This window comes from Canis aureus, chromosome 7 (genome assembly GCF_053574225.1).
Source record: "Canis aureus isolate CA01 chromosome 7, VMU_Caureus_v.1.0, whole genome shotgun sequence".
Classification (NCBI taxonomy): domain Eukaryota; kingdom Metazoa; phylum Chordata; class Mammalia; order Carnivora; family Canidae; genus Canis; species Canis aureus.
The window spans coordinates 493,503-520,898 of NC_135617.1; the positions used below are offsets into that span (position 1 = coordinate 493,503).

The window sequence follows — 27,396 nt, forward strand, 5'->3', positions numbered from 1 at the left end:
CCAGGAGCTCCAGGCTCTTCACGCGCTCGTAAGTGCACCCATTCTTTATTTCCCCTTTTCCATCCCAGCTCCAACAGCAGGAGAGTAGAGGGGCTAAGCCCATAAACTATCACCTAGATTAGTCTGTCCAAGGGAGGCCGTGACCACACTGCAAAAGAACGTGTCCCAGGAGCAGCGGCTCGGACACGTGGGGTTTGGGGCCGCGTTTTGCCCCAGGGGAGGCTGCACGGAGGGAGTGGAGGCTCGGTGCCCTGTCCTTACCCAGGAGCTTGGTTTACAAGGGGTGAGGGGTGGAGTTGGCAAAGGGATAGATGGGACATGCTGGAGTGTGTCGTCCCGCAGCACCACCCCTTCCCCTTGGGGTCTCCTTGGCCCTGCTCTCCAACGGCAGAGAAGCCAGAAACAGACGTGGTGGAGCCGTTCCTGGGACCCGGACGTGGGCTGGAACCCATGAGCCAGGTCTGGACGGTGGAGGGAGGCCACGACTCGCTGTGCACGGCCCAGCACGCACGCACACCTGAGGTCTGGGACAGCCTCATGGGGTCCTGAGGGCTGCCACCCCCGAGACGACGGCACGGGCTTCCCAGATGTTCCAGGCAACTGCAGCGGCTCCAAGAGCCAAGAACTGCAGACTCTGGCTCTCCGAGCGGGATGGGGGCGACTGCACCCCTGACCCCCAGTCCTCCAGCTCTCCCTGCGCCAGGCAAAAGCTTCAGACCCAGACACATGCCAGGGCCCCTGCTCCCCCCGCCACACACCAAAGGGCAAACCTGCTGCCTGGCACCCGTGTCTGCCCAGTACACCCTCCCCCAGCTGTCCCGTGGGGTCTGGACCATCCAACCTCACTCTCAGCTCCAGGGATGAGGCTGGGCTGGCCCAGGCTCTCTCTCCGTGCCCCGGTGGTGGCTCAGGAGCGGCATCTATGCAGCCGGGCCAGCGGGAGCAGGGGGCAGGGTCCTGCCCACACTGACCATTTCCAAGGGTGTCTGGAATGCGGGGGAAAAGCTCCCCCTCCTGTGGACACTGTGTCATGGTGGGGGCCAAGGTGCTGCAGCCATTTGGTTCTGGGGGGGCCCAGCCTGAGGTTCGCACAAACACGGAACAGCTGCAGGGAAACGGAACTTGATCCCTGATCAAACACACCCTGGAAGCCGCCCTACCTTCGGCTTTTCAATTTCCGTGCTGGTAAAGCCTCTCCGGGCTGGGTTTCCAGATGTAGCCGAAAGCATCCTGACGGTACACGTTCTCATAAGACTCCTTTACTCGTGGATTTCTTGGCTAAATGTACTAACATTTGTTTCTTCTCACTGAAAGTCCAAATTTTCAGCAGAGCTGTGCGGGTAAGAGCGATGGTTTCGCTCCACTTGTTCTTCTGTTGGCTGGTGTAAGCCACCAGGTTCTCCATGTACTGCAAGATCGACTTTAAGAACCTGTTTTAACAAAAAGAAATTAATTTCGTTACCGTATTATAAAATGCAACAATGATTTAAATGGACTCTTCTCCTTTCGGAATTAAAACTAAAGGACTACACTTAATTGCTGTCTGCAAATTCGAGAAAAAGAAATGCACGGAACACAGAAGCTGCGTCGTAAGCGTCCCTGGAGAGACGGGCTGCACGCCCGAGCGCCGGCTTCAACTTACTCTCAGGTCAGGTAGACGGCAGTACGTAGGGACCGCGCTCCCGGAAAGGGCTGGAGACCGTTGGGACTGAATGCCACGTGAGCACGCGATGCGCTGGGCGGGGCGCCTGCGAGCCCTGCAGCCCCACGGTGGGGGGGCCGCTGTCCGACCCCCGGTACCCGCCTTCTGCGTGCTCTGACCCAGCCGTGCTTGCAGGCGTTCACCAGCTGTTCCCGGGGCCCCTCCGACTGGTGGGGGGCACATCGTGCTCCTAGGTTTTCCCCATCTGCCACGTAGTCTAAAATGTGCCCCAACTTTTTTCTTTTTTTTTGCCTTGTTTTGTTTTTCCAACTTCTAATTCTGAATATAACAAAAGTCCCCAGATGCTTCCTGTGGAGAGCTCCTCAGCCGGGGAGGACTCTGTCTGGCAACATCACTTTGGGCCGTCGCCGTGCGGAGCTGTAGGCACGCCGTGCTGGAGACCAGGTGCTGCTCCCACCCTGTGTGCTCGGAGGACCCCCGGTCAGAGTGCCAACAGTGCCGGGGGCAGGGGGGGCCCCATCTGGAACCACGGATCCGCAAGCCTCTGCACATCGGTTTCGGCCACCCTGGTTCTCACCTGGGTCCTACGTTTCTTTAAGAAAACGCATCGTGTTTTCATGTTCATTCTAAGCAGGAGGCACGGGAGGTATCGCTCCCTGGGCGGTGGTGTCATCACACAGGGTGACGGATCCTAAAAGCCTTTGCAAGTGCATCACATTTAATTTTCTGAAATGAGGCTACCACGGGTGCTAGTTTTAAAGGTTCACACACTTGCACCAAAACCCACAGAGAAAAACGAGTGAAGAGCCAACCAAGACTGTGGGGTTTTTAAAAACAAACAAGAAAAATCAAAGAAAAGAAAGCACTGCAAGTGAAAACCACTTAATTCGCCAAAATATAGTTTCAAGTCTTATAAGGACGACACACTTACTTTAGATACTGTTGATATTCCGAAGTATTTTTTCCACAAACTGCGTGAATGTTGACCAATTCCAGTGCAATCAGTAATAAAATCAGGTAAAGCACGGGAGACAGCAGCTTAATACTAAAAAAAGATGAAGTTAAAATTTGACAAACGCTCAGTATTTTGCACTTTCATCAGTGAACATTCTTTTTCAAAAATCCCTTTTCCAAGGGGACTTAAATTCAAACTATGCAAGAGAAGGCTGCCTGCGTGGTGGTCTCCCTGGGCCCCCACCGCGCCGTGGCCCACCTGCCCTACCCGCTCCCCGCCCCCCAAGAGCCCGCCAGCTGCAGCCCAGCCCTCCGGCAGGGGTGCTCAAGAGCAGGAGGCCGCCGCCGTGGCTCCGGGTCACCGTGCCTGCTGCCAGCATCCTTCCTGCAGCCTGATGTCGATACGGACCGTGCTGTCCGACTCTCACAAGAAGACACATAGAAATGGCTCAAACATGAGAACATGTTCAGTGTCTCCAGGACACAAAGATATTCCAGTCAGAGGAAGATACTATCTTTCCCATGAAACCGGTAGAGACTCTAGAAAAATATACCCTGTTTGGGGAAGGACGTAACCTAACAGTCATCATCTTCTAAACTGCTGGTAGGAGTACGTTCCAGAAGAAGCCAAGGAAAACCCGTTAAAAGCTTTATAGACACAGATACCTCTCAACCCAGAGTTCTGGGAATTTGTCCAAAATGGTGATTTCCTAAAGATGTAGAACATCCTAAGAACACAACAGGTAAGAATGCTGGCATACCCGAGGTAACCTGGTAATATTTTAAATCCAAATATTCACGGGGTCGGTAGCACCCATGTTCTCATGCACCAAAATCACAACAGTATTTAAAACAGGAGTTCCCCTACAAGAAAGAATTAGAACGGCCTCCCAAGGGAAGGCCTGCCCAGCGGGGCCTGTTCCAGACCAGGACAGGGAGCCGCGCACCTGCCGAGCATGTGCAGGTAGGTCTGCCTCTGCCGGGAGCGCAGCCTTCTTTCCACCCACTGCTGGTGTCTCAGCCCCGCAGAGGCCACCACCTGGCTGGACGCACGGGCACACTGTGCGCTGATGTTTCGAAGCACGGTCAGCACTTCCACAACGGTTCTGGGACAGAACAGAGTGGGGACGGGGGTGCCGCAGAGTTCCCGGATCAGCTGGGGCCACCTGGGGATGAGAGCGTGGGTTCTCAGGGGTGTGTTCACTGCTGGGCCCCTCCACAGTCAGCTTGTGGGGAGCAGCGGCAGGTCACATGCCGCGTCGTTCCCTGCGGGGACGAGTGTGCAGGGGGCCCCTCAGGCCCACCAGCACTGCCCAAGCGATGGAGGCCACCTCCCCGCCCTTGAGGCACGGCCACCGTGGGATCGAGTGCTGCCCCAAGCTCGCCAGCTTTGACACAGAAAAGGGGAGTCTGGGGCAGTTCTCGGAGACTCACGTCTCAGCAGGAAGACCGTCCCCGTCACCGACAGCACCGTGGCTCTCAGGCAGGTGGTGGTACAGCTCACGTAGGATTTCTGTGATTAGAGACTTACAGGCACGTGCTTCGGAAGTACCTTCTAATCTGAAAAACAGAAGATATGTAGACACGTGACCATGAGGCAGATGCCCAGTCGGGGCCTGTGCACGTGTTTAAGGGTTCACTGAGCAACGCACTTAATCTACAACTTTGTTTTCCCCAAATATGAAAAGAAAAAGCCACTGTCAGGGCAGTGGTAAAAATAAACCATAGGATATGCTAAAAGCAATAAATTGTTGACAAAAGATAAGCAACAAATCGAATTATTATTCCTTCGGGATGGATCTGCTATATCCTGATTCCAAAATCTCTCTATGCCCCCTTCTCTGCAACCTTTAGATCCTATTTCTAACCATCCACTAAATATTTCTAGAGGACCCCTCCCCTCCCCACAAGGCCTGCCTCTCGTCTCTGTGGGCCCGGTCTCCCCAACGGCCCATCACCCGGCTGGGCTGCCAGCAGGGAGACGGCTCCGTCCGCACCGGCACCGCTGCCTAGCAAGACCCCTGCGCCTGGGCCGCCCGTGACCTGGCCAAGGCCTCACTCGGAGGTTCACCGGGGACCGTGAGGTCTACACGACCCCCCACAGAACTCACCTGGCTGCCTCCTCGGCCTCCTGGGGCAAAGGCAGGAGGGGCCACACCCTGATGCTCTTCTCACAGCTCAGCACCTGAGAGGGAGATGTCCTACTGGTGTTACAGACTTTACAGCAAGTCTGGAAACAATGTTTGCAAACTGTTAGCAGCAACCACTCTCCAGAAGACACTCTGGGTAAAATTGTTACACATCTTACAACATTTGAAACCCCAGTTATTTGCTGTGACACTGACAGGAGATTAGGAGGACGTTACCATGTGGCCTGTCCTGTCGGGAGCAGCCTTCACCCGGACGACACGGTGGACGTGAGGGTGCGGGACTCTGGAAGCCAAGTAGGACAGCCCGGGAGGCCCTGATCCACCTCTCTCCACAGATGAAGCACCAAGCCAGGAGCCCACCCCAAGTTTCTGACTCATCAAAGCAAATGAAACACTGCTGACACCACTGACGGCAGGTAATTTATGCAGCAATAAGCAGAGCAATGACCTTAAGAAGAACGGGATGCAAGGCTGCCAAATGAGAACTGAATTCCACGGCGGGAATAAGGCTGCAGGAGAGGGTCCATCAGGTCTGAAATACCCCCTGTGGGAAATACCCCCGTGGGGCACGGAGGGGCCGCAACCAGGCCATGGAAGCAGCAGCCGAGGAACAGGGGGCCTCGCGAGACCAGACTCAGCCGCGGAGTCTACGGGCAAAGCCTGCCTTCCGGAAGCTTCTCTTCCTTCTGGAACGTCACCCCTTCCTTGCCACGTGCCCCCCTCCGTCCTCTCTGTAGGGCAGAGTCCTGCAGGCAGGTCCTGGTCCTCCCTTCCAATGACTGGTTCCCGGGAAGCTCGGAGTCACGACAGGCAGATGAAGTACCCGGTGCCCCGCTGCTGACCCAGAGCCCGCAGGTATTCGGGTCGACCTCCTCTCACATAGCGCCAGGAGACCACAACACCTCCGGGCCTCTGCACCTCGACTGCTGACAACCCCTTCTACCGTGTGACACCGTCAGACCCCATCCTCTCAGGCCGTTCTTCCAGCTGCAGCTGCAGATCTCTCCCTAAGCCCTGATGTGTGGATGCGACGGCTTCCGTCTAGAGGGCACGCTCACTGATAAACGTCTATGTTGGCAGGTATCCTGATTATTCTGTTCTTGGAGACGACCCCATCTTGGCCCTTGCACATTCACATCCTGCTACATGGAGAATAAAGGACCCAAGCTAATTTCCACCCTGGAACCTGAAAGTCCATGTTCTGCTTGTTCTCATTCACAAGAGAACAAGCACTGGTCTCGCGTGCCATCCCGCACACGGAGCGGGAGCAGTCCCGAGTCAAGGCCGTACCGCGTGACCCAGTCACCACTCCTCCCGTGCTAACATCACTGGAAACAACAAACGCTGCCGCGACTGCCACTACGGGATGAGGGGCGTGAGGCTCAGAGGGACGGAGGGATGGAGCCAGCCTCTGGTGGCGACCCTGAGGTCCCGCTTGCCAGACCCGTGGGTGTCTCTGCCCCAGGAGCCCCATGTGCCCCTCCCAATGGCCCATGTGCGGCTCACCTGTTTTTTAAGCTGAGAAATTGGGTGGAAGTGAGCAGTGTAGCCCTCTGCAAGAGCGACCAATGACTTTATCGCTGCCTTTCCCTGGTTCAAAGAAAACAGACAAGGGTTACTGCGACGTGTGGTCTGGCCCTGGTTTCTCCTGCTGAGTGTGAGTCACACGACTGTGCCCCAGTCTCACCAGCTTCCTTCACCGAACCCCCGTCAGCTGTAACAGAGCAGGACTCCTCATGGAACAGGTTTCAGACTGTGGTCAAATCATTACCAATACAAGTTTTCTAAATGAAGCCAATTAACAACGAAGACAAAGGCCGTGTGTGCTCTTTGTCCACCATCAGTGACACCAGAAACACATAAGAAAAAAGAAAAAAACCTCATAACAACTAGAAAATATAAGAACATCTCCTAAAAAACTAGAACGGGAATTTAAATTTAAAAACCAATACAACCAAAAGAGTCATACAGGTATAACCACGTAATTGTTAAACCTGAAAATACTGAAAGAAAGAGTAAAAATGACATTCTTTACAGCTGATGTAACTCTGTGGCTGGAAAGCCCAAGCCGGCTGAATAACAACTATCGGGAACAGGAGAGGCGGCGAGTTGACGGCTGACGGCCTCAGTACACCCCTGCCAGCCGGGAGCCCTCCCTACGACTCTCAACAGCACCAAGCGAGTCTCTAAACGTCCAGACACTAAGCCTCTCATCCGCTCAAGGCCCCGAGTCCTACGGCCCAGCGGAGGGTTCCGTGCACAAGGTGGCAGGCGAGCTCCATGTGGGGCAGCCACACCTCGCACAGGTGCAGGTCAGTGATGAAGCCCCGCAGCCGCCGGGACACACGGCTCCTCTAAGACCGAGGCCATGGAAGGGCAGAGGATGGGGAGGGCGGAGGATGAGGAGGGGGGCCTGAGGGGTCCCCCGGTTGCTGGGCTGACAACAGGACAAAGGACCACCCGCAGGGAGCCCAGGTGAAGGCTGGGGCAGCTCAGCCCAGCACGTGGCACAGGAGCACCAGAGACAAAGTCTAAGGTGGACGACGGAACAAGAACGTGGACAAGCAAGGAGAGGAGGGGTCTGGCCTTTGGATGGCGCAGCCCCTCGGGAGAGGCTCAGGGAGGGAAGGCCGAGGACATGGAGACACACGTTCGGGAGTAATGTTCAATATTGTAAGAACCATCAATTATCCCTAAATTAATCCGTCCAGAGCCCATTCCTGTTTGTTGCTGGGTTAATCTTGGGCTTCGTGTTTATTTTTAACTACACAGGTTTGCCTACAATCCTCATCGGGAGGAGGCAGGAGATTCGGGAAGAGACGACAGATGGGAAAGTTCCCCTACAGACATTGAACTGTCCTGAAGGTCACTACGGAGTCACAAGCCACTGCACACAGTACACAGATGTCGGTCTTCTAAACACTCTTGGGCCAACTTGCAAGACATATGTCAAAAAAAAAAAAAAGAAGAAGAAGAAGAAGAAGAAGAAGAAGTGAACCTAAATTTTCTAACTCCCTCCCAGGTGAAATAAATTCCAGCTGGACCAAAGGATGTTAATTGGGGTGAAAAAAAAAACCCTATAAAGCTACCAAGGAAATGCATGACTATATTTATAATTTTAGAAAGCAAAGTGTCTCTTAAAAATAATTCCAAGTGCTTAAGTCAAAACGAAAAGGCCTCAGAACTTCAAGACAAGTAAGCAACATGCACACTGGGGGGCAAGTAAGGCTAATAAACCAACGAGGAACATAACATGCACGAAATGGAGCAAAAGACATTAATAGTTCACGAAATAATAGCACATTTCCAGCAAACACAATAAAAGCAGAGTAACTCAAACAGATAAAAACACGTCTTCGCTTTGCTTCAGGACTCTGTTTTACAAGTTCACGGGCGCCCGAGTGAACAAGGGTGTGCAATCCGACACCAGCCAGGAGAGCTGCACACGCGGGAACACTGGGACCCACCCCTCGTGAGGGGCAGCTTACGTAAACCATAAATGAGGGTACACTGATGCACATGTCGAGCAGCTGATAAACCAAGGTAGAACAAGTGCTACCTCCAGAACAGGTACGGCCCCCGTGGCTGCACAGCGTGCTCCTGGGAGGGCGTGGAAGCAGTGCCCACCCCCACGAGGAGGCGTCCCTGAGGGCTGTCACTTCTCCTATCACACGGTCTGTGTTTTGTCTGAACCTCTGAACGTGTTTTTTTTGGTTGTTTTTTTTTTTTTCTCTGAACGTGTTTTACAGCAATCGTTACACGTATCGTTTGAAAAAAAAGATTAAAGTCAATAACTACCCCGGATGATTTGCTTAAAAATAAAAATAATAAAATTTGCTTAAAAATAAAATAATAAAAAAAATTTATCGATCGATGCAACTATTCCACCCAACCATTTGAATCATTTTTAAAATTTTGTGATACATTTAGTTAATCTTTTATGCTGGTTCTTTGGTTTGTGGTGTCCTGTCCCCGTTGAAGGGAATCAGACGGCACATCATCCGCTCACCTGTCACAGCAAATACATGTGCGTAATCAAGTCACAATGATGTGTTCTGACAGAGGCACACTCTCACTCCGATATATTCAAAGAAAGGGCGATTAAGGGTTAATTACCTTTCAAAATAAACTGTATTTGGTCACAGCTGAGCAAGAGCGCCCCTAAGGCCTCTCTTCCCTATATGTTACCTTAAAGGCCGTCGACACATCTTCATCGGTGAATCTGAGTAACAGCACGACAGAGAACGCAAGCAACTGGGTTGTTGCCTCTCTAGGAAAGTCATGTAAGTTGAATTCCCCGTGGCTTAGATGGTCTCTCAGACGGGGCCCCTCCTGATGGTTCAGGAAATCCCACAGAAACTCCTGTCGGAATATAAACACAGAAAATACGATGTTAGTTTTCTCAACTGACGGAAGAAAGAACCGGCCGGCCATGCCTCGCATATCGGAGGAGCAGCAGGGTCGGGTGACAGACGCGAGGACACGGAGCTTCAGAGACAGTTAGTGTAGGTAATACAGCCCCGGATCATGCTGGGATCTCACTGGGAACTGTCCTAACTGTGGCCACTGCCCTGGTCCCTCACTGTCCCCCCACGGCCTGGGGCAGGACTGTCCCTGGGAGCCCTGGTCTCTCACTGTCCCCCCACAGCCTGGGGCAGGACTGTCCCTGGGAGCCTTGGTCTCTAACTGCCCCTCCACAGCCTGGGGCAGGACTGTCCCTGGGAGCCCTGGTCTCTCACTGTCCCCCCATCGCCTGGGGCAGGGCTGTCCCTGGGAGCCCTGATCTCTCACTGCTCCCCCCACAGCCTGGGGCAGGATTGTCCCTGGGAGCTCTGGTCTCTCACTGCCCCCCCACAGCCTGGGGCAGGGCTGTCCCTGGGAGCCCTGATCTCTCACTGCCACCCCCACAGCCTGGGGCAGGACTGTCCCTGGGAGCCTTGGTCTCTAACTGCCCCCCCACAGCCTGGGGCAGGACTGTCCCTGGGAGCCCTGGTCTCTCACTGTCCCCCCCACAGCCTGGGGCAGGACTGTCCCTGGGAGCCTTGGTCTCTAACTGCCCCTCCACAGCCTGGGGCAGGACTGTCCCTGGGAGCCTTGGTCTCTAACTGCCCCCCCACAGCCTGGGGCAGGACTGTCCCTGGGAGCCCTGGTCTCTCACTGTCCCCCCATCGCCTGGGGCAGGGCTGTCCCTGGGAGCCCTGATCTCTCACTGCTCCCCCCACAGCCTGGGGCAGGACTGTCCCTGGGAGCTCTGGTCTCTCACTGCCCCCCCACAGCCTGGGGCAGGGCTGTCCCTGGGAGCCCTGATCTCTCACTGCCACCCCCACAGCCTGGGGCAGGACTGTCCCTGGGAGCCTTGGTCTCTAACTGCCCCCCCACAGCCTGGGGCAGGACTGTCCCTGGGAGCCCTGGTCTCTCACTGTCCCCCCCACAGCCTGGGGCAGGACTGTCCCTGGGAGCCTTGGTCTCTAACTGCCCCTCCACAGCCTGGGGCAGGACTGTCCCTGGGAGCCCTGGTCTCTCACTGTCCCCCCATCGCCTGGGGCAGGGCTGTCCCTGGGAGCCCTGGTCTCTCACTGCCCCCAAACAGCCTGGGGCAGGACTGTCCCTGGGAGCCCTGGTTCTAGCTGTTCCCCATTGCGCGGGGCAGGAGTCCATGGGAGCTCCAGTGTTTTAGGAATCCTCACACTGTCTCACCCACATCCCTCTGAAGGAAGAGGCTGAGGCGTCCAGGCCTGGAAGCTGACCTCCCTTCTATAGAGAAAGCACTGCTGTCCTGTCTCACAGCCCTGGCCTCTCCCTGTCCGGGGGCCTCCCTCTGCACCCCCTCTCAGATCACATTCTCTATGAAGCCGACACAGACAGCTGCTTCTCCCCTAACACCACTGGCTGGAGCAGGAAAAGAAGTGAGGACACAGGCAAGCTGCCCGTGGACAGACTGTCCTGGAGATTCAGGATGGACACACACACTGGCTCCATCATCCTAACTTCCTGATGCCAAAAATGACACTCCAGGAGTCCACAGAATCCCACTAATGTCACACAGGGACTAAAGTCTAGGCTGCTAGTAAGTCTCAGTTCAGAATAAATGTAAAAATTCTCCTTATGGTCCTAAGGAGCCCCAGTAATATCTTTGGGAGGAAATGGGGAATGGCTCTGCGTCTCTATCCACGTTCATCCAACACACTCAGCTCCTGCTCATATCTGACTTCTGCGGCTGCTCACAGGGTGAACCCGGATCCTCCAGCACCACACTCCACAAGGAACCCACGTGCACTTTGGGAACAGGGCAGCCGTAACAGCAGGACTCAGAACAGGACGTTTAAATGGGCAGCAGGCAGCCTGGTACCTGAGCTGCGTGGGCCGCGTGCGTGGCACTGAGACAGCGCGGGAGTGGCTCAGGGGCACTCTTGTGAGCACATCACAGGCCAAGATTAATTTCATTTTGGAGAAGTGCTAATCACCTCCATAAACAGAAGGATGTCAGATCAGGAAAGGGCTAGTACTTTACCATTGCAGGCGCTCCTAGGAAAAGAGGGAGTTGATTGATTTTGCCATCACTCAAGTGTTTTGCCAATATCTAAAACACCGAAAATAAATAATTAGTATGCACACATCACATACAGAACCTTCAGAGCCAAGGACGTAGCATCTTGGTATGACATACATAGAAGCCCGAAGCACATGAAACACGGACAGCCTTAAGCACACAGCAGCCACTCGCTCAAGAAAACTCTTCTTAACCAGTATAATGATTTCAGGAATAAATGTGAATATACATGTCTTCTTAGTTGTCTGTGTATATGGGTCCTTATGTGTACTTACATGCACATACATGTGTGTGATGATGTGTATTTATGTGTATAAATGTGCATGTGTGTATTTATAGGTATGTTCCTGTGTATAGGTGCGTGGGTGTTTATTTGCACATACATATGTTGACGTGTAGTTACACGTGTATGTGTGTATATATGTACTTATGTGGATGTGTGTATATATCTGCACATTTCTGTGTTGTATGTATATTTATAGGTATGTGCATATACACATTTGTGTCTGCATGTGTTCGTGTGTAAGAGTGAGTGTGTATATGTGTATTTATGTGTACTTGCATGTGTTTATATTTGTATGCGTTCATGTACCTTCACAGGAATGAGTGTGCATGCATGTGCATGTGTGTTCTGTATGTGTGGATATAAGTATACATCGGAGTTACTTTATAGGCCGCTTAACTCCCCACAGAGCTCAGAGCCCAACCACCCAATCCAACCCTATAGACCCTAATCCTTTTTTTTTTTTTAAGATTTTATTTATTTATTCATGAGAGACAGACAGAGAGAGAGAAGCAGAGACACAGGCAGAGGGAGAAGCAGGCTCCCTGCTCCCTGACGTGGGACTCGATCAGGATCAGGCCCTGGGCTGAAGGCGGCACTAAACCACTGAGCCACCTGGGCTGCCCTATCGACCCTAATCCTATACAGATATGACTACACTATATAATTTAATCCTCATAGGATCAAACATATTATGTACTAAGTTATAACAAGTTATTTACCTAATGGAATAAAGTCTGTAGATAAACAGGCATGTGCTTAATGCCTCCTGCCAACCATTCACTAAGGAATCTAAGAGTTATCTTAAAGGCCCCAATCACTCCACAAAGACTCTCCCCTTTGTTTCCTCCTGTAGGCCAACTCTGTGAAGTCACCCTTGAGGCTATGTAAGAATTCTTATCCACAGGACGCCTGGGTGGATCAGTGGTTGAGCATCTGCCTTCGGGCCCAGGGTGTGATCCAGGGGTCCTGGGATCGAGTCCCACGTCAGGCTCTCTGCAGGGAGCCTGCTTTTCCCTCTGCCTGTGTCTCTGCCTCTCTCTCTCTCTCTCTGTCTCCCATGAATAAATAAATAAAATCTTAAAAAAAAAAAAAAAGAATTCTTAACCAGGATTACACACACACAAAAGCCTCTACACTCTAAAGTGGTAAAAGATATTTTCAATGGCAATTTTTAGTATTCCAGATTTTTAGTTTCAGAATCCCACACCCACTTCACAGATTAAATGCATCCGTGTATACTGTGCATTTACAATAGTAGTTCATGCATATTTCACGTGCAAAACAAATGTCAATCTTAAATCTAAAATGTAACCTCTAAATAATTATAGTATATAATATTAATATCTCTTGGCATTTTCCAACGTTGCTCTTTCTATAACTTTAGAAACCAGGTTAGTCAATCACTGAATCTCAAAATTAGCCTGAAAACAACACTTAACTCTATAATAAAGTTTTTTTTTTCTGCATATACAGCTATCAACATTCTCTGTGTAATAAAAAACAATGTTTTGTTTGTTTCCAGATACTCCATAAGCTTACTTACTTCATCGAAGGTGGTATAAAGAGCCGTTGACTTCAGAAAAGGAAAGAAAAGAAACAATGAAAACAAAATGTAAGTAAATGACATTATCCAAAGGAGGAACGACAATTCTAGTAGATGGCCACAAACATGAAACCTTCTTCTGAAAATAAATGTTCACTTAGCAATGGTCTGGGAAGAATGTCATTGACCTAAAACATCACTAAAGACAAGAAAATATGGTGAATGGGCGCCGGAGCCTGGTCACAGCTGCTCTCACAGGTGCTTCAGCTCAGGGATGCCCATCACCTCACAGGCACGCCCCACCCACGCGGCATTTTGGCTGATGGCACACGAGTGAGCACAACTGGGTGTGCTCTCCCTCAAAGGGCCTGGGTGTCACATGCTTCCTGGTGTCACAGGTCTCGTCTACAGACACGGGCTCTGGAGCTGGCTGCCTCGACATCCACTCCTGGCTTCCGTGCCTCCCAGCAGCGAGACCCTGAGCACCCGCATATGCAGGTTTCGCTGCAGAATGGGACACAACCGATGCCCACCTTGGAAGGCTGCTGGGAAATTCTGTAAGTTTTTACACACATTATGATGAAATCAGCATTTTGTGGAAGCCAGCTCTCAAGAAAAACCTCTCACATATTCACACCTGTTAAAGTTTTTTCAATTTAACATTATGAAATTTCTTTCAACATTTATTATGGTATAGGATGCTTATAAAGTCTGCATCTTTAGCTCCCAAATCTATAGTACTGACCCTAAAATTTTTCCTGAGCTCTTAATATCCAATTTCTACTAAATACCCCCAGTACTTCCTCAAAAGAGCTGAACTTTTCATTATCTTCACAAACTGCGTGCACTAACGTCTACCTCGTTTTATGGAATTGGTATACACATCTTATTCCTCACTCCTCGTACATAAGCTCCTTAAAAGTCACAACGTCTTACTCAGCCCGATCTTCCCTGATCTCAGAGACCTTATGCTGGAAGTATTCAGTCAACGGTAACAGCGTGTGCACAGCCTTCACAGCTTTATAAATAAAGCATTTCCATGTGTGCTGCCTTATAAATAAACTGATGCCACGTTTATTCTGAATGAGAGCCTGGCCTACAATTTCAGACATTCTTTGTTAAATTACTTCCCATGTGGAAACGGTCCTGCTATGTGCTTGTGTGGTCAGCCAACGAGTAAGGAAATGTGTCCCCACCGCACAGCTGCAGATAACGGCCCGCCAGCCAGCGCTCGGGTGAGGGTGCTCTCCACACCACCGCCCACACCGCGCTGGGCACAGCCACAGACAGGCACCAGGCGTGGGCACCGGGGGACATGGCCGTGCACCCCGCTCCACAGGAACCCGAACGGGAATGTGCCTGTCCCGACAGGAATGTACATCAGGCAGAAAAGCACTTGAGGTAAGGTGGATGCGGGAAGAGGAGGTGTTGAACCTGGGTTGTTGAGGCTCCCGGGGTCACTAATGTGGCCTGAAGGGGCAAAGCTGGAGAAAGACACACATGCGGGTCTGGGGGGCTGGGTGATGCTGGAGGAATCTGAAGGGAACAGCCTGCAGGCTGGGCCACGCCGAGTCAGGCACGCCCCAGGCAAGGGCGAAGCTCCCGTGGGTCCTGGGGGCCGTGAAAATGCTTTAAGCGGATGAGCCCCCAGCAAATGGAGGCGTATTTGTCAGTTTATAAAACAATCCGTGGCCATGAGGACAGATCAGAGAAGGAAGAGCGTCAGGAGGGACGCCAGGAGAGCGGGCGGGCACGTTGGGACACTGAGTGGACGGAGGGGACCTGGCCCGGGTGGAGGCCACTGCCCAGCGCCTAAGCAGCGAGGAATTGAAGGAATACCAGAGAACACAGTTGTGGAAGAAAAAGTGAGCTCCTTAGACACCAAGTGGTTTGAGGCCTGGGGAACACCCCCATCGCCCCTGCGCAGGCAGGTGTGAGCCCACCTCGGGGGTGGAAGAGCTGAGTCCGAGGGGGCCGTCCTGGGGACGCACTGCCCTTTCCCGCCATGCACAGCTGTCCTGGCGCTGCTCTGGCCCCATCGCCAGCTCCGTGTGCAGGGCTTTCACTTTTATCAGGCTCCCAGGATTTTCCAGTCGTTCCCATGGGACTAAGATCTCCCAGGGCCGATCCAGGGAGCGCAGGGTTGGGAACAGAATTTTGAGGAATGCCTCTGGAAAGGGGCAGAAAGAGGAAGGTGACCTAGTGAAAGGTACGGCGGCCACTGCTGTTGGCCCGGCACAGCCCCCAGGCCTCTTCCCTCCGCTCCTGACAGGTAACTGGGTGCACGGCCCCCCAGAAACTTCTGCACGCCTCCCGGCCCTGCTGGCCCAGAGGAAGGCGTGTCCTTCAGCAGAGCCACCTCACGGGGCTACAAGGGGACGCTGGCGGGAATGGCTACAGAGAGGAAATAAGAGCTCTCTCCCTTTATGACAGCGAGCTTGAAATACCTGGAAATACTACACAACCAGCAAAACAGTCACAAAAAGCAATTATGCCATATAAAATCATTATAATAGGAAGCCACAAAACATGACACTCAAACCTTCCAAAGCAAATTCTTAGCTAAAAAATTCATTTAACGATGGGATCCCTGGGTGGCGCAGCGGTTTGGCGCCTGCCTTTGGCCCAGGGCGTGATCCTGGAGATCCAGGATCGAGTCCCACATCGGGCTCCCGGTGCATGGAGCCTGCTTCTCCCTCTGCCTGTGTCTCTGCCTCTCTCTCTCTCTCTCTCTCTGTGACTATCATAAATAAATAAAAGTTTTTTTAAAAAATTCATTTAACGGAAAAAAAAAAAATTCATTTAACGGTAAACAAAAATGAGATATTGAAGACTTTTAATTAGGCACAGAAACCGTCAACGCAGCAGCAACCACCATCAATCACTAAAGCACGTGTACCTCAGCAGTCAGAAGTCTTTCCGGACACTCGTTAACGGTGGCAAAAACTCTCCTGAGTCCCGTCTCCAGCTGACTCAGCAACAACATGGCGCAGTCAGCAAACCTGTGAAATGAAAGGAAAATCTCAGGCTTTAAAAGTGAACACTGGCACCAACCCCAAATAACGGAGCTTTATTCCAGATATTACCGTGTGTGCACAAAGCCGGGGGGAGGTGACAGTACTCGCTAGCGTGGGAAACAACATGGAATCACAGTCTCCTTAGACTCGGGATTTTTAAATCTATTTTCCACTGTTGTGACGTAAGATGGAACATGCTTAGAAGCTCCAAGGTAGGGCAGCCCCGGTGGTGCAGCGGTTTAGCGCCGCCTACAGCCCAGGGTGTGGTCCTGGAGACCCGGGATCAAGTCCTATGTCAGGTTCCCCGCATGGGGCCTGCTTCTCCCTCTGCCTGAATCTCTGCCTCTCTCTGTGTGTCTCATGAATAAGTAAAATCTTTAAAAAAAAAAGTAGAAGCTCCAAGGGAATAAAACATTATCAAAGACCTGCCTACGTCTTCTCATCACTTGCAAGAAATGCTCAAATACCAGGATTTCGGTGGGTTTTCAGGGTACGAACAAATGTAGACAACAGGACCTGGAGGGAGGGAAAGGCCAAGGGCCTTCTGAACAACTCGAGCATCTGCTCTGCTCCCCAGGAAACAGAATCGAACGTACCTCCTTGTTTCAGAGTTAAGATTTCATTTATTCATTTGGGGGAGAGAGAGCGAGCGAGCGAGCGAGAGTGGGGGGAGAGAGAGAGTGAGCACAAGCAGGGGCGGAGGGGGAGGATGACGCAGACTCCTCGCTGAGCAGGGAGCCCAATGTGGGACGCAATCCCGGGACCCTAGTATCACGCCCTGAGCCGAAGGCAGACGCTCAACCGCTGAGCCCCCCGGGCACCCGTTTCAGGATTCTTTAAGGCGGGACACACGGTTCTCTCAGAGTAAGAACTCAACAGATACTGAAAAGTTGATTCCCAGCAGCGATTGTCAGGGGCGAGAGCAGCAGCGGGCTGACGCGTAGCATGCAAGCCTCCTGGGAGCGAGCGGCCTCCGTGCCGTCAGGAACCCGGGCTTACCTGTGTGACCTGAACCTGATTAATGCAGCTTCCCAGTACGGCAACATGACCTTCGATACAAAAGTGGATTTCTTCACCACCTCTTCTAACATGGAAAGTACCTCAGAAGTGACATCTGCAAAATAACAAGTGTTTTTAAGCACAGTCACCCTAATCCGTGGAAGAGCGATGTAAGCAGAGTCAGGGTGGGATGCCCACGAGCTGACCCCTGCAGCGGATGACCCAGGGCCCCCGGGGCCAGCGCCCATGCCGTCAGACCACCCGGCCAGGGCCAGAGTCGGAGGTGAGCACAGCACCCCCCGGGGCAAGGGGATGCACACGACGCCACAGCTGTGAGCACAGGACGTCAGGGCTGACCTGCTGACCACACTGACCAAGAGGGGGAAGATACAGAGGAGCGACAGTGACCCCTGGGGCAAACTACGGACTCTGCGTGACGATGCCGCATCCTTGCTAATGAAGGCGCCTCTGGAGGAGGTGTGGATGAGAGGGAGGCTGTGCAGGTGCCGGTCAGGGCGCGGAATCTCTGCGCCTCCCTCTCCACTGTGTCCATTTTGTTCCAAACTTAAAACTGCTCTAAGAAACAAGGTCTTAAAAAGTACGTATTATTGGCAGTCAGCAGCCAAACGGTCCATGGCACAAAAAGACTAAGGCCTCGGGTCCCTAGGATCCGGGCTATTCCCACCATGATTTACATCAGAAACTCCGCTCCCATGGCTCTGCTGCTGCAGCGGACAAGGAATGGGCTCGGAGCAAACACGGTTTGACCGCACTTTCAAAGTGTCGTGTCCCCACCCCCGTTAATCTGGTCAATGGCTTTGTCACAAAAATAAAAGAGACAGCAGAGGAGACCACCTGCGCCGTCGGCGCTTCCGGCATCAGGACTGCGCACAAAGGAGCAGGGAATGCACGTTACACAAAGGTCCGGAGCCAGCCTCCCTCAACGCGCCAGAGGCAGAACTACCCAGACACTAGCAAGTACTCCCGCACCACGACCCCCAACCCGGGGCGCTGCGGGGGGGGCGCAGGTTCCATGGAGCAAAGCGGAAGAGGCTCCTCACGCATCTTCTGGCATCTGGAGCAGCAGCAGTGCATCCAGGGCGTCCGAGGCCGTCTGCTACTCCCTGACCGTGCACCTCTCCCTACGAGGACACAGTCCGGCACAAGGTGCATGTGGTACTTGCCGGGGAAAACAGCCAACTCCTCCAGGCCTGTAAGGGCTACGAGAGGTCGGCGCGCCAGCACAGCCTCCGTTCGCTGCAAGTACCTCTCCAGCAGCTGGCCCAGTCCCGCCGTCAACAGTATCATCACTGAACAGTATCTAGTGCAAAACACGCAGGATCTGTTAGGGAAATGAACTGACATACAGATAAAAAGGTCTTCCAGAAAACAAGTTTAAGATAAGAGGCTACACCACCAGTGAACTGCAGGAGGGCCCCGCTGTGGCCCTGAGCTGCACAAGGGCTGGGCGCTCGCCAGTGCGGGTCTCGGGGTCCCCCACTCCCCGCCCCCCCGGCACCTCCACGAGGCTCAGCCTCACAGCTGCCTCTGCGTGGAAGTCAGTGGTGACCGACCCCATCACCACTCCAGGTGTTCATCAACCTCAGTCTGATCTTCACATTCCTGCCTCAAACTCTCTCATCTTACCCCAAACACGCTTTTCCCCAATAGAAAATTCAAGATAAAACAAACTCTTAAGTAGGTCGAAGAGAGAATTACTTTCCCCATAACGTACTTTGGGGGGATTTCATGAGGGGACGCGAAGCCATGCCATAGGATGTTCCGCAGGTTCAGGCCACAGGGAGATCCAATGAAGACTTTGAGCACGTCCATCTGACCAGGTCAAGAACAGGGTACTGAACAGTGAAATCATCACCAATGGGCGGATAAACCGATAGAGTAGCGTGAAAACGTCTGTGTTCCTCTTCGACGCCCTGCCTGGCACACGGCACGTGCGGTGACAGCACTCAAGCGACCTTTGCTGGGCATATTGTGTGTCAGACGCAGCTTATGTGTGTCTCGCACCCACTATCCTCAGGACCAGCCCCAGGGGCACTACTCCCGCCCCGCTCTGTAGAGCAGCGTCCAAGCACGGAGAGCTGCAAGCCGGCCTCAGGGCCCCGAGCTACCAATGGGGATGTGCATGCCAGCTCCACTGCCTTCGTCCTGTCTGCAAACCTGATCCCCAGGTGGGCAGAGGCGCGGGGAGGGCAGCGTGCCTGCATGGGCAGACCCGGAAGGTGGCCCCAAGTGGCGGGCCCGCGGCCCACTGACGCCCCAGCCCAACGGGCGAGCACCCCTGGAAACTCCCAGACTCCACTACGAAGGAAAGACGCCCAGTATGGGATCCTGCTCATCAGACGGCAAGAGCCGTGCACGATCTCTGGGTTCGGGGCCACACTTTGGAACAGATTCAGGAAAAATGGAAGATAGCAGAAACTAAAGAAACTTGAAACCAAGTCACACGATGAGAACAGTGAGCCTCCAGAAGGCGCAGGGAAGGGACGGGAGCGGTGTTCAGACGCCTGAAGGACTCTCGCTGAGTGGAGGAAACAGATGCATCTGAATTTCTCCCAAAGGGCAGGACAAGCCAGAGCGGAAGCTACAGAGAGGGGTCTCAACCGAGCATCAGAACCCTCGGCAACTCCAGAAACTCTTCACGCTCACACCAATTTTTAAGACTTGAAGAGTAATTATCTAGTATTGGTAGTCATAATAATACTCTTTTAATTACATTTATTCTCATTTACTACTCTTATTCCCGTTCATACCATGTGAGCAATCAGAAGTACACAGGCCGATGAGCTAGGAGAATTACCAGGGGCTGAATGTGGCTGCAAGTCGGCAAAAGGCTAAGAGCAGCCAGGCAGACGGCGCAGAGCAGCTCCAAACAACGGGAATTCTGGGCCTGATCTCTCTCCGTGTTCTCCACTACGGAAGGGACCTTGAAGCTGACCACGAACCAGATTCAGGCACTAAAGAGACTTCTTATCCAAGAACAAGGAGTCTAGCTGGTAACATATTACACAAACATCGTAAACACCCCCCGGCTCAGCGAGCTCCGCCTGGGGCAGGGCGCTACCCTGGCTTCCTTCCGCACCTTGACCCCCCTCACCCGGTGCCCAAGGGTTGTTCATTAGTCTTAAACAACCTTGGTCACGTGGCCTGTAGAAGAGTTTGGAAAAGTACACAGCTCTGCATGTTTTTAAACTGACATCTATATATAAATAAATAAATAAATAAATAAATAAATAAATAAATAAATAAATAAATAAAAATAAACTGACATCTAATTTTCTCCGCCGTTAAGTCTGAACAGTTGCACAAGGGCATAAATTCCCACATTTTAAAAAAATTGAGATTTTATGATAAAACTATAATATCACTCCCTAAATGGTTAAAGTTTTATTCTAGAATAAGTTATCATTATAATTACTAATGTGTAATTCCTGAAAGCACTAGAGCTCAAATGGTCCATCTGGCATCCCCAGAGCACGCGGCGGCAGCGCAGAGGCCACGCCACCACGTTCACTCAATGTAGGGAAGGCCTGTCTCGTGGCTGGAAAAGCGGCAATTCTGAAAGGAGAACGTGCTTGAGTTACAGCTATAGTTAGTTCTTCCTAATGCAGCACCCGTGTTGGAGGAACGAAAGCCTAGCTGTGTTGTGTCCATCAGCTTCAGAGGGACGAGCTTACCACAGGCCGTCCAAAGACCTCAGCAAGCTCCTCGGATGCGAGAAGATCTCTCAAAAGAAAGGGGCATTCCTTCCCATTCAGTAAAAATACCTAAAATTCAAACAAGGACTGTATCAGAGTTGATGACGATGAGCCCAACAATATGAAGAAAAAACTCACCCATAAAGCCACTGTTTGTACAAATGAGGGAGAACAGCACTGGATTGATTTCGTAATCGTTCACAAAGAAAAATATTAAACAGCTGTGCCAAATAAATACATTTCACAGGGAAATGATAACTAAAAACCAAGAAACTTGGGTACAGCTGTAGCAGCGTTATGTTCATTCAGACGCTTTAATAAAGCAACAAAGGAAGACTTCACACACTTACATCACCCAGAGCCCGTTCCAGACACGCCGTCAGCTTCATCAAGCCGAGAGGAAGAGCCGGAGCCCCAGGGGTCTCCAGAGCATCAACCAGTTCAGGAAATAACTGTGGGGAATAAGACACACCTTAGAATGTGTGCTCAGCAAGAAATATCTCCCAGAGTAGCAGTACTCTTGATGAAATTCAAACTTCTAAAGGCCTCAACCAGTATATTTTCATGACTTTTTGGTATAGGTAAACAATTTCTATATAAATATACAGTTGACTCCTGAACACGGGTTTGAACTCCACAGGTCGGCTTATATGTGGATTTTTTCTGTAAATAGAGTACAGTATCGTATTTTTCTCTTCCTTATGATTCTTAATGACTTTTCTCTGGCTAACTTTATTGTCAAAATACAGTATATAAAACATCAGACATACAAAACACACGTTAACGGACTGCCTACGTTATCAGTGAGGCTTGTGGTCAAGACCAGGCTCTTAGCCATTCAGCTCCGCGGAGTCAAAACTTACATGCAGATTTCTGACTGCAAGGGGGTTCGGCATCCTTAACCCCCGTGTGGTTCAAAACTCAACTGTAACAGTACATAAAGAATTTTAAAAATGTTTAATATCTAAGGAATTTTGAAAGTTTTTTCTTCCTTTAAAATTTTTTCCATTAGATTTATTGAAAGCAATAAATCTGACATAACTATAAACATTTTGACCTAAATATTTTGTCAAATATTTTGACCTAAATCTTGTTTCCCATTTTGATTAGCTCGTAGAAGTAGATAAGTGTGAGGCAGTCCTGAGAGCCGTTACAAGGGGAGAAGCGATGACCCTTCTTCTCCATGTCAGGAAATTCAAAGTATTTTAGACTTAGAGCCTGTATGGTTACTGCTCTATTGTGGTCATTGAATGCGCCAAGTGCACCGACCGACCAACCAGCTTAGGTGGCCTCGTGCTGCTACTCCTCCCCCGTCCCCATTTGCCCTCCACAAGCCAAGCTCCCCACCTCATTTCCTTGTCCCACCATCTCAAGAACACCTTTCTGTCTGTCCATAACATCTCCGCTTTTCTCTGGAGCAGCACGTTCTCATCTGTCCCCAGGCCAGTGCCCATACACCCAGCTACCTCCCCAACCTCCAGTTTGGACAGTGCAGCAAAAAGCTTCCTTTGCTCCAAGATTGTTTCTCAGCTCAGGCCATGGAGACTGCGTAACAGTCCATTTCCCTCGCAACCTGAGCCATTTCACAGGTGGAGGCCTTGGTGGATGGAGGAGACCCTTTAAGATTAGCAGGTAATGAGGGCCTCAAAGCGGACTTTGCAGGATCTTTTATTTCTAAAGGTTGTTCACAAGCCAAACCTCTGGAAAAGCTGTCCACTGCAGCCACGGCATGTATCGAATTTCAAACTGCCCCTTGGTCAGAGATAACAAGTGTGAGTGGACAGCCGCACACACGGGGCCCAGCAGCATCACGCTTCCCCGGTAATCCAGACTCTGCGCTTCAGGGGTAAGAGGACAAGTATTAGTGCCACAGCTCCCTATCATGGGATGAAAATGCCTAAAGCATCAAAGAAAAAGTACTTTAATTATGAAGTTTCCACAAAATCAACAACAGGTTTATTGTTGAAAGTACAGTAAAGATATTGTTGGATACTCAGATATTGTTGGAAGTAAATTACATGGTGCTTATCTGATGATAAAGAAAAAATATACACATCAGTAGGGTTTGGAAAATCCAAAAAGGTTAATCAAGAGAAAATGTTTTCTTTACTTGTTCATTAAGTTTATACAAACTCAGGTTTATACTGTATATATGATATTTTAACCTGATCCTTTATACTTGATATTGTTAGACGGTAAGATTTCAATGACAAGGGATCCCTGGGTGGCGCAGCGGTTTAGCGCATGCCTTTGGCCCAGGGCCCGATCCTGGAGACCCAGGATCGAATCCCACGTCGGGCTCCCGGTGCATGGAGCCTGCTTCTCCCTCTGCCTATGTCTCTGCCTCTCTCTCTCTCTGTGTGACTATCATAAATAAATAAAAATTAAAAAGAAAAGATTAAAAAAAAAAGATTTCAGGGATCCCTGGGTGGCGCAGTGGTTTGGCGCCTGCCTTTGGCCCAGGGCGCGATCCTGGAGATCCGGGATCGAATCCCACGTCGGGCTCCCGGTACATGGAGCCTGCTTCTCCCTCTGCCTGTGTCTCTGCCTCTCTCTCTCTCTCTCTCTCTGTGACTATCATAAATAAATAAAAATGTAAAAAAAAAAAAAAAAAAAAGGTTTCAATGACAATTATTTTAAAACATTTGAATTTTAATTTTCTGATAAATTTGAAACTGAACATTCACACAGTTCACACCCAAAACATATGAAAATGTGAAGGTCTCCCTTCATCCAGTTCTCTTTCCTATAGCAACTGCTGTTATCAATTCCTCGGGCATATTTAGAAATATTCATGTGCATACAAGTAAATACAATTACATATGCTGTTCCAATTTTTTCACTTAGCCACGTAGCTCTGAGATGGGCTCATTCTTTCCCACAACCACATGACGTTCATATTTACTCTACCGTTCCCCTACTGCTGTATATTTTGCTGTTTCCAATGTTTTGGGCTTTTCTTCTTTTTTTTTCATTTTTGCCTACAAAATGGCACCAAGAGTAGCATTACCCAAACGCTCTTTCATTTCACACCTCTAAGTGTGCCAGTCTCATAAATCCCTGGGATGAAATCGCTGGGCCAGACCACATTCGTCTGTAACTTTGATAACTATTACTAAATTTCTCAATCCACATCCCTGCTCTAAAAAATGTACAATAATGCCTGGAATATTTACAACAGCTGTACAGTATATTACTGGTCATTTCCTACCCTGAATTCATTGGATTCCTACTTTCTTCTGTCTCCCACCTGGACTGCCAGCCTAGAGCAAGAGCGAGACCAAGCCACGTGGCTTCCCCGGCCTCAGTCCCTCCCTTGTCACCTGATCCTCCTCCTCTTCTGAGCTAGGTCGGTATTACAACAACCTAGAACTAAGAGAAGCAATGGTCAGAAAGGAAAATTTTACAGTCAAAACATTTTATTTATTTTTAAAAATTGTATTTATTTATTCATGAGAGACACACAGAGAGAGAGGCAGAGACACAGGCAGAGGGAGAAGCAAGCTCCATGCCGGAGCCCGATGTGGGACTCAATCCCAGGACCCCAGGATCACGCCCTGGGTCAAAGGCAGACGCTCAACCGCTGAGCCACCCAGGTTCTCTCAGTCAAGACACATTTTAAACGGAACAGGCAGACAGATGCTTGGGGTGCAGAGAACGTACAGACCTGATTCTGTATAAACCACACAGTCTGTGATTGTCTGCCAGCATACTTCACCCCTCTGAGTCACAATGCTGTTGATATCACAACTTTCTTTGACTTCAAACCCGAGTTTACAGATCATATCATAGACAGAGGGAGAAAGACAAGTGGTAACTGGATCCTCTATCAGCATCTGAAATATAAAACATAGAAGACACTATTTAAAAAGAAATAAAAACAGAGGAGTATCATTTATATATTCAAGTCATAAGAAAGTCCTGTTTCATCTTTAGGACAGAATATACTCGGGTATAGCTACTGCTAACACACTTTCTGACTACCATGAGAGCTGTGTTCAAAATACTGTGATTAAATATTAATTACAGATAGTTTACAGAAACTTTTTCAAATAAATGTTAAAGATGTGAAATTATTAATAAGATCTGTTAGGAGTTTACAGAAGCTTGGCACGTCTTACAGATAGTGCATCGTTCCTTTCAGTGTTCCTGTACTGTCTCAAAGCTATCAAAATTAGTAATTTTTTTAAATGTGGAATGGAAAAGCAGAAAATCATCATGAACTAAAATGTCAATAAAAAGCATACTTCTGATTCTTTATGTGGTGTCAGAAGTGCCACACTGCTTCCATGTGAAGGATTCAATAATACCCAAATCCTCAGAATTATCCCCACATCACACTAACATCATCCTATAAACCTGCAAAGGAGTCACTCTCTGGGACTAAACTTATGGGGTCTTCATCTGATCAAGTCAAGGGGAGTCTGCTTAACATTACAGATTAAGTAAGCCCCAGCAGTTCCTATTTTGGAAGCTGGCCACTTAGAGTTTTTGCACCCCACTCACTATCACCGTGACACCATCCACTCCTCCCGTCCCCTAGAAGCCTCACTCCCCACTCAGCCCTGCTGTCAACCGTTCTTCCACAGACCCAAGCAATGCAGGTATTGCCCCAGAAACGTGCACCGAATAACCAGTGATGCTGTGACCCTACAACCCCACGCTGCAGCCTGGCCTTCCTCCCCACCTTCTGTTCCTTGAGCTCCTCCCTGGCAGCAGCAGAGCCTCCGACCACAGTAGCTGAGTCCAGGCCACAGTTTTCCTAGCACCTGCAGGCCCCGCGTCCTCCCCACCAGCTGTCCAGTGCCTGCCCTTCAAACCTCTGCCTCCCAGAAATCCCAGGCCCAGCCACATAGCCACCTCCTCCTTAGAGATCCAGGTTCCAACAACACGGGACCTTCCACTCAGTCTCCAGGTTGTCAAACTCCAACCACTTCCCTGGTTCTCAGTCCTACAGCTAGGGTCCGCTTCCTGCAGCAGCCGCCTCCACATCACCTGTACAGGCCGCTCCTTATTCTTTTGTAACAATTCTCTCCCTTCCGAAACTAGTGTGGTTTGTCCTCCAACTGATACAGAAACATAACCCCAAAGGGCTACTTTGATAACAAAAAGGGACTCCTTGCATTTTTAAAAAGCATTGAACTCTAAAGCAAGGAGCTGTGGTTCTGGAAGGACAGGTGGCAGGCAGATCTCTTTCTGCACAAAAGCCCATCTACTCTACTACTGCAGCTCCTGGATATGGCAACAGAGGCTTCAAGAAATGTCTTTTTTTTTTTTTTTTGGTTGTATTTGCCCCATCCAGAGTTGCTGCTCAGCCTTCACCAAACTGGGAGATCCTGGGGCACCAAGGTCAGGCCCCTGGCACACAGAAATCCTAGATAAGCTGCAGCGCTGCCACTGGTGTATTTCCTGCATCCTCCATCTGGGAGCCAGGAACCCGCCAGCCTGCCCGTGTGCTCCCGCGCCGTCCCTGCGCACATGCCCCTCCCGTGTGCACCTGTGTCCCCTCCCACCCCCGTGTGTAGCTGCGCGCCCCTGTGTGCACCTGCACCCTGGTGTGCACCTGCCCCCCCGTGTGCAGCTGTGCGCCCCCCGTGTGCACCTGTGCGCCATCCGTGTACACCCGCCCCCCCGTGTGCACCTGCCCCCCCGTGTGCACCCGCGCGCCGTCCATGTGCACCCGCCCCCGTGTGCACCTGTGCGCCATCCGTGTACACCCGCCCCCCCGTGTGCACCTGCCCCCCCGTGTGCACCCGCCCCCGTGTGCACCTGTGCGCCATCCCTGTACACCCGCCCCCCCGTGTGCACCTGCGCCCGCCCTCACCTTTCCTCCGTGCGTCAGTGTCCCGTCCAGGACCGCGCGCGGTGCTGCTAGTGACCTGCGCGGAGGCGCCGCCCTCTGAGCCCTTCCCTGGCCGGGGCACCCCCTGCTTCCAGGGCCCGTCCGCCGAGCCTCCGCGTTAGCTGCCAGGGGGCAGCACGGAGAGCGCTTGAAGGCTCCGACGCAGAGCGGCCCAGGGCTTCCGTTCGACCGCGTGAGGGCAGAAAGGAGATGGAACGTGAGGCAACCCCGCCGCGTCCGACCCACAGCCCGGGCCCGTGATGTGGTTTTGCTCCCCAAGTGGCCTAGAAACGTCCCACTTCCCGCGCGGGGGTCACGACCACGGAGCTTCAGTTTGCTCAGTGCACGACGCAGGGGACCCGCCCTCCGCAGCTCCAGGACACGGAGCCCCGCGCCTCAGTCTGCACGCGGACGCTGGACGCTCGTCCTCGGGGGGCGGGGAACAGCGCCGCAGGCGCGATCTGGGGGCACCTCCGGGCAGGACCGGCTTCTGCGCAGCCGCAGACCCGCGCCGGCCAGACCACCCGCTTCCGCGGCGGCGCGGGCGCTGCGCCTCCTCCAGCCGGTGTCGCGCCGGCCGCGCTCAGGCGCAGCCCCGACCCCCGCCGCCGTCACTTCCGGTTCCTGGTGGCCGGCGCCGAGGGATGACGCGCGCCTCGCCCCGCCCCCCTGGGGG

At 51.6% G+C, this 27,396-nt stretch overlaps 1 protein-coding gene across 1 annotated transcript; it reads right to left on the reverse strand.

Annotated features, from left to right (window-relative positions):
• Positions 1 to 29: 29 nt before the first annotated feature.
• On the reverse strand, positions 30 to 27,318 carry ERMARD (ER membrane associated RNA degradation). The gene is made up of 18 exons (XM_077902699.1): positions 26,703 to 27,318; positions 24,546 to 24,714; positions 22,577 to 22,716; positions 21,229 to 21,330; positions 20,858 to 20,947; positions 18,898 to 18,995; positions 18,347 to 18,483; positions 17,163 to 17,277; positions 16,046 to 16,148; positions 13,147 to 13,176; positions 11,279 to 11,347; positions 8,956 to 9,129; positions 6,274 to 6,357; positions 4,729 to 4,802; positions 4,052 to 4,177; positions 3,565 to 3,783; positions 2,595 to 2,708; positions 30 to 1,430 (listed from the first exon to the last, which is right to left on the reverse strand). Exons 2-18 carry the CDS (start codon positions 24,712 to 24,714, stop codon positions 1,247 to 1,249), a joined length of 2,028 nt encoding a protein of 675 aa, XP_077758825.1. The 5' UTR covers positions 26,703 to 27,318; the 3' UTR covers positions 30 to 1,246.
• Positions 27,319 to 27,396: the final 78 nt, after the last annotated feature.